The 7381-nt window shown below is 41.5% G+C and overlaps 1 protein-coding gene across 1 annotated transcript; it reads right to left on the bottom strand.

Moving 5' to 3' along the window:
- Window positions 1-1569: 1569 nt before the first annotated feature.
- On the bottom strand, window positions 1570-6958 carry LOC140728272 (secreted phosphoprotein 24-like). Its single transcript, XM_073046767.1, has 7 exons — window positions 6803-6958; window positions 6584-6687; window positions 5147-5275; window positions 4836-4967; window positions 2606-2645; window positions 1986-2030; window positions 1570-1874 (listed from the first exon to the last, which is right to left on the bottom strand). The coding sequence occupies exons 1-6, from the start codon at window positions 6852-6854 to the stop codon at window positions 1999-2001; spliced, it is 489 nt and encodes a 162-aa protein (XP_072902868.1). The 5' UTR covers window positions 6855-6958; the 3' UTR covers window positions 1570-1874; window positions 1986-1998.
- Between the last annotated feature and the right edge of the window lie 423 nt (window positions 6959-7381).

Raw genomic sequence — 7381 nt, 5'->3', positions numbered from 1 at the left:
TTCTTGATGTGGATGCACAGTGCACGAAAGCCGGGTCTTGGGTGGATGATCGACCAGAACTATTACCCCAGCAAACAGAGAATTCTTCCTGCTCAAACTATCACAATCGAGCATTGTTTGTGCTTGCCCCATGTGATAAATGAACACGAGCAGCCCAATAACTTAGTGCTGGTCATTTCACCAATGAACCTGCAAGTGCACCCATTGGTGGAACCATGGGTCCAGCATGTGGGTCAAGGTCACAAAATGCTGCAGTGGCTTCCATGGCCATACCTATGAGAAATACAATATGTAAAACAGCTGGTCATAACTTGGGGTGCTCCAGCCATTGCTCCCACACCCTTGGTAGGTTGGGTCTTGTCAGCTTTGTAGCAGAATGGCTTATGGACTCGGTTACCTCACACTGCGCCATCTGGCATAGCCAATGAGTGTGGATTCTGTACGCAGCGAAAGGGAAGCAACGACGAAAGGAAAGAAACTGCTGGCAAAAACAAATAGTTGGAATGCCACAGGAAGCAGTAGATGGATCCAAGGTGACCATAAAGTGGTCAGCTGAGGGAGGAAACAGCCACAGTTAATGTTGTTTGCTGTACAAGTCTGTGGAATGTTATTTGACCATGAGACTTGGGTCATCTAAGGATGCAAATGAATCAGAAATCATTCTCAGTTTATCAAAATAATTTTCTCACTTCCATTGAAGGTGGAAGATTTCACTCTGATAAATTGATTCCACCACTGATTAGATAAAGAAACAGGTGTCATATCTTCTGAAGACTAAAGGCACCATGTTGACAAAATGTGTTACAGTATATGGCTCCTCACTCAAACTATCCAATTAACAACTGTCTCAAAGGAACAGACAGACTGTGTCTGTTAAATTACTTGTTTTAGGCTTTGCTGCCAAGGGTATCATTTGTTATTCATTGCTAAATATCCTTAGTCTCAACCTTTGCTTGGGTCATTGTATAAAATCACAAGAGCTACAGGTATGGTGAGTGTACCCAGACTTGTTCCTAGGGGAGGGGAATTAAAAGCTAGAGGGCTTGGGGTTAAAGTAAAAGGAGAAAGATTTGAATGAGATCTGATGGATGACTTTGTCACCTGGAGGGTGGTGGGTAGATGGAGTGAGCTACTAGCTGAAATGGTGGAGGCAGGTAAAATAATGACACTTCTAAGGAGACTTAGATGGGTACATGGATAGGAAAGGCTTAGAGAGGCAAATGGCATTAACTTAGAAGAGCATTTTGGTTGGTATAGACAATTAGGCTGAAGGGACTGTGTTACTTTCTGACTCTGAGAACAATGAAGAGTATTAGATGATCAGTAGACAGGTCAAGATGCTCCTATGTGACATTAATGAGGCCAATGCTTTTCAATACTATTACTGATGCTAAATTTTTATTGTAGATTAATTAAAATTGGTGGGCTTTAATTTTCCCAGTGGCAGTGGTTAGATTTAAACTCAGTTCTCTGGATGATCAGCCCACAATTTGGAGAAGAATTGTTTGGTGACATAATCCCAATGTACAATGACCATACTAAACTAGATCAGTAAAGTAAGTAACAAAATTTGGAACAGTATCAGTATTTATTTCTCTGGTAGTTCTAATTTAATCCACTGGAAACAGTACACACAAAAGGATGGATCATTTACAAGGTATCGAATCTCCCAGTTATAGTAAAATATACAGTCAGGAGTCTGCAGAGTCAGCCCCACACTGATAACCCTTCCTCCCCAACTCTCCCACCCCACCTATAAACAAACAGAATACAATTGGTAACATCTCCTTTATTCAAACTGAGGTCTTCTTGTCTTCATACCGAGCCTGGCCCTTCAGATGTTTCACTTGGGCTCTGGAATCCTCATTGGGACTCTGGAATCAAACAATCAACAAAATTATCATTTTTCTCATCCAGTTTGCAATCAATATACCAATTGTTACTAAAAATCAAAAGGCGATTATTTGACTTGAAATTCTACTTACATCTGTTGCTCCCTTAGCCAACAATTCTTCTGACTTGTTTTACACCTGGAATAAAAAACAAATGTTTTTCACTTTTGGTTGACTATATTAAAGTATTTACATTTATTTGTTTTTCATTCAGTAAACAAAGATTAACAACAATATTTTTATATATTTCAAAAGGGTTAATAGCTTAGATTTCAGAGTTGTGATTTAATGATTCCCCTGTCTTTTTTTCTGCAGACAATTGCTACGTTGGCCTTTAATGGTCGGAAATAATGGAATGAACAGCTCACCTCCTGACTGGTGAGTTCAATGATCAATTAATCCTAAAGATTAGGGTTAACAATAATTAGCTGATAGATGGTGTGAATGTAAATAACTTTCCCTTTAATGCCACTACGTTCAGATCCAATGGAGAATAGAATCACCACTTTTTTAGGCCCATTTTAAAATCCTTTGACGAGGATTTCAATTCTCCATTTCTGACCAGATTCAATCAGTTTTGATCCTCCCCCCTCCCCCAACTTTTTCAGATAGAATCCAAAATTAATAAAGTACATTTTGTCCCCATGTTTCATTTTAACTAGTTAAATACAGGTGGTCCTATTAATCTTAATAATCTTTTGGTTTGCACTTACGTCTGTAGATTCCTCGACGAGGTGCTCTCCTGAAGTTCATCTGTAATTAAAAGAGTAATGTTTATAGATTTTATGCAAAGGAGAGAATGGATAAAATATTAAAGTTATACAAAGGACATTATTGTCCTAAAGTACTGAAAATAAGGAGCTATTCTCAGTAATAATAGTAAAGGAAGTAAAGGGTAAAAATCCACTTGCATGCATCAAGTTTCAACAAATTCAATCAGCATCCACTTTAATATCACTGGCGTATGTTGTGAAATTTGTTTTGTGGCAGCAGTACATTGCAATACTGATGCACCATCAATAACTCTCTGAGACGTGAGGCGAGATATAGGCTTTTATTGACTGGAAGAAAGAACAAGCAGCAATTGACCACCATGCTACATCCTGGAGACTGAGACCAGGGCTCAGGCTCCAATCGCCTTTATACCGGGGTCTGTGGGAGGAGCCACAGTCAGTGGGAGGAGCCACAGGAGCAGTCAGACAGGGGTCTGTGGGAGGAGCCACAGGAGCAGTCAGCCGGGGGGGGGGGGGGGGGGGCGTGTCCAGACAGGTATATGTAGTTCACCACAAATACATAATAAAAAAAACAACTAAATTACAGTAAGAAGTGCTGTATGCATATATTTAAAAAATCAAATACGTAATGCAAAAAGAGAGGAAAAAATAGTGAGGTAATGTGCATTGATTCATTGTCCATTCAGAAATCTGACGGCAAAGGGAAAGAAGTTGTTTCTGTGTCTTTGAGTGTGTTTCTTTAGTCTGTGCTCTTGAAGTTTCAGGCTGCTGTAGCTCTCTCTTGATAGTAACAAATAGATGAGGGCATGGCCTGGGTGATGGGGTCCTTTATGATGGATGCCTCCTTTTTGACACATCGCATTTTGAAGGTGCCCTCGATGCTGGGGAGGCTAGTGCCTACGATAGAGCTGGCTGAGTTTATAAGTTCCTGCAGCTTTTTCTGATTCTATGCAGTGATCCCACCATACCAACTGGCAATGCAACCAGTTAGAATGTTTCCACCACACATCGGTAAAAATTAGTGAGTGTCTTTGTTGACATATCAAGACTCCTCAATATCTATGTTGTGCCTTCTTTGTAATTGCATCATAATGTTGGGGCTCAGGATAAATCTTTAGAAGAGTTGACACCCAGGAACTCAAAACTGCTCACCCTTTCCACTGCTGATGCCTCAATGAGGACTAGTGTTTGTTCCCTCGACTTTCCTTTCGTGAAGACCACAATCAATTCCTTGGTCTTACTGACATTAAGTGCAAGGTTGTTGCGACTCCACCCAACCAGCTGATCTATTTCGCTCCAGTACACCTCCTCGTCACCATCTGAAATTCTGCCAACACTAGTTGTGTCATCGGCAAATTTATTGATGGTGTTCGAGCTGTGCCTAGGCCCACACTTATGGGTATAGAGAGAGTAGAGCAGTGGACTCAATACACATCCTTGAGATGTGCCAGTGTTGATTGTCAGCAAGAGGAGATGTTATCTCCGATCAGCACAGACTGTGGTCTCCCAGTGAGAAAGTCGAGGATTCAGTTTCAGAGGGAGGTACAGTGGCTCAGGCTTTGGAGCTTGTTAATAAGAACTGAGGGCATCAATGAATTTGGTTTCCGACGATACATACAAAGTGCCAATGTGAAGAAACCAGCTGATTGGCATGTGCAAGCAATGATGGATTTCTAATGTCACTGCCAATGAATCAATCAGATGCATGTCAAATTTATGGTCCACCGTTACATATCTTTTCAGAGGGAAGTAAGCAGAACCACAAGTGAATGAGCCAAAGAGTCTTACAGCACAGAAATAAGCCTGTAGGCCCAACTGGTTCATGTGGACTAAGGTTTCAATCTAAGCTGATCCAATGTGTCCATGTTTGGCCCATATCCTTCTAGGCCTTTCCTGTCCATGTACCTTTTTGAATATTGTTAATGTCCCTACCTCAACCACTTCTTCCAGCAGCTCATTCCATATACTGGCCACCCTTTGAGCAAAAAAGTTGCCCGACAAGTTTGTATTAAGTCTTTCCCTTCTCATCCAGAAATTTATATTCTCTAGTTCTTGATTCCTCAACCACAAGAAAAAGTCTATGCATATTTATTCAGTCTATGCACCTCATAATCTTATACACAGTGAAAAACATAAAGTTATAAATGAAGAAAATTTGTATTCAACACACAAAAAGCCCATTCCTTGATTTATATTATGGTGAACTTACCTCAACACTATTTTCATTTGACTCTAAAGATCTACTTCTGTTGTCAATTGTCCTCAAACCTCGACAATCCACGTCAATGTCAACAATCTTGCCAGCAAAGTATTCAACGCGGCTTTTGCAGAAACCTTTTCCCTGTGGAAGTAAAGTATAGGTAAAATTGCTGAATGGCATCAGTAGGCGCCGAGTCAGGGAGACACTAGCAGATAACTCAGCATTACAAAATTCCTTTAATGACTCAATATAACTGCCTGTTTTATGCTGCAACTCAGTAAACTGAAGAGCTTCAGTTCTACAATAAACCCAGGACTCACCGCATTCTTCCCAGAGCGGAATCGGCAGCTGCGATGATCAAACGGACGCCGGGAGTTTTTGGAGCAGACGGTTTCTTTCACAGTAAATCCTAAATCCACGTTGTATGACAATCTGCCTGTGCGATAAACCTAGTGACAGAAGTGGTATGTGTTAGAACTTTGAGCATCGTGTGGCACAGGAACAGGCCCTTCAGCCTGCGATGCCTGTGCTGAACAAAATATCAAATTATCTTAATCCCTTCTGCCTGCACATGATCCCAATCCTTCCATTCCCCTGTATATTCCCATGCCTGTCTAAAGAGATCAAATATAAAAGACTAGATTTATTTGTCATGTGTACATCAAAACATGCAGCGAAATGTGTCATTTGTGTCAAATCAAATCAACAAGGATTATGCTAAGCAGTCCACGAGAGTTGCCATGCTTCCAGCAGCAGCATACCATGTTCACAGCTCACTGGCCTAAACTGTACTTCTTCGGAATGTGGGAGGAAACGGAGGACCAAACGTCATGGGGAGAATGTACAGACCCCTCACAGGCAGCGGCAGGAATCGAACCCTGTTATTACAGCTGGCCCTACAAAGTGTTGTGCTGTCAAGTGTGCCAAGGTAACGTAACAGTTAGCGCAACGCTATTACAGCTCGGGGCTTTCCAGAGTTTGGAGTTCAATTCCAGCGCCGTTCTGTAAGGAGCCTCTGTACATCCTCCCCTTGGAATGCGTGAATTTTTTTCCTGGTCTGCTGGTTTCCGCTCAGTCCAAAGATGTATCAGGTAGCTTAATTGGTCATTGTAAATTGCCCGGTGAGTAGGTTAGGGTTCATCGGGGTTGTGGGTTTGCTGGGGTGACGGGCCGAAAGGGTCAACTCTGCACTGTATTGCTAAATCAAAAATAAATAAAACCTGCGCTACCATGCTCCCCTAAATACTAGGCCTCTTGAATGAACTATTGTATCTACATCCACCATCATGTTCTAGAAACCTAGTTCACTCTCACCATCCCTCCCACCTCAATACCGTGGTTTTGAACCAAGTATTCTTACTCTAATGAAATGCCAGTTAGAGAGACACATGCCTTTACATTCAAAAGAGATCTCCCTGGAACATTTCAACTTCTCAAACACATAATTTACTCAAAGAGAGCATTAGCCCTTAACCTGTCACACTGAAGATTTTCAAGAGACCAGAATTTTTATTAATAGAAAGAAATGAATAAATGATTGAGGGATAAATGGGGTCTAGAAATACTTTGGCCAAAAGTAAATCCTGAATTTAAATTTTGGAAAAAGTTTTGAATTTTGCTTCCAGTCCAAATCTCTCATGTTAGCAAAATTAAATTCTTTATCAATATACTACTTAGTTCATGTCAAGTGCGGTGCAGGAAGCAATGTTTTTGTATACTGTTGACAGTGAAACATGTTTAAACCAAAGAACACTTACATCTGCAACTCTTCTCCCAGTTACACCGCAGAGGTTCGAGATTCTGGTGATCTTGTTCAGCTTTATCATTGATGCTCTCAGAGCAGACTTTGAGCTTGGTGCACCTGTGGAGAAAGGAAAGGCCATCAGTTCTTCACACACTTGGATGATATAGAACAGACTGAAGCTCATTATTAACAACTCACTGCTTTCCGAGAGCCCTCTCTCCCTGATACTTACCCGAGCAGTGCAGAATCTGCACGGCAGCAACGGCGAGGAGGAAGAATTTCATTCTGCCTCGTGTGGGATCAGCCAGCTGGTTTCTCAGAGTGAAGGAGCTGTTTCTCTCTCTCGATCTGCCTTTGCTTTGCTGCCTTGGTCTTTATATTCTGAAACTCCACCACATCCAAACAGTGACTCATGTTTGCCCAGTTTGTTGACCGTGGGCACAGGAACCAGCTGACAGGTGGGCTGTAAAATGGGCACAGCTTCTTCCAAGTATCATCATCGTGTTTAGATTTGGTGGGGAAAGTGGTCAGATTGGGTTACATTCCTTGAAACGTGATATTATGAACTGACAGAGGTAGAGGAAATGGTTATTGGTAATTAAAAACATACCACATTCACGTCTCCTGATTAACTCCTGGCAGCACATCACCAGTTTTGCAGGAGTATTCTGGAATCTCCTGTGCAGTGCAGACCAGCAGATATATCATTAGGGAAGGCAAAAAATGCACATTGTTTCAGCTTTCTGAGAACTTTCGGTTGCAATGTTTTCGATGATGGGATCTGAGCAGCTGCAGTGGATGTGGATGGAAC

The sequence above is a fragment of the Hemitrygon akajei genome, chromosome 5, assembly GCF_048418815.1.
Source record: "Hemitrygon akajei chromosome 5, sHemAka1.3, whole genome shotgun sequence".
Lineage (NCBI taxonomy): Eukaryota > Metazoa > Chordata > Chondrichthyes > Myliobatiformes > Dasyatidae > Hemitrygon > Hemitrygon akajei.
Note: the sequence above shows the minus strand (reverse complement) of the source record. Positions and strands in the feature narration are given on the sequence as shown.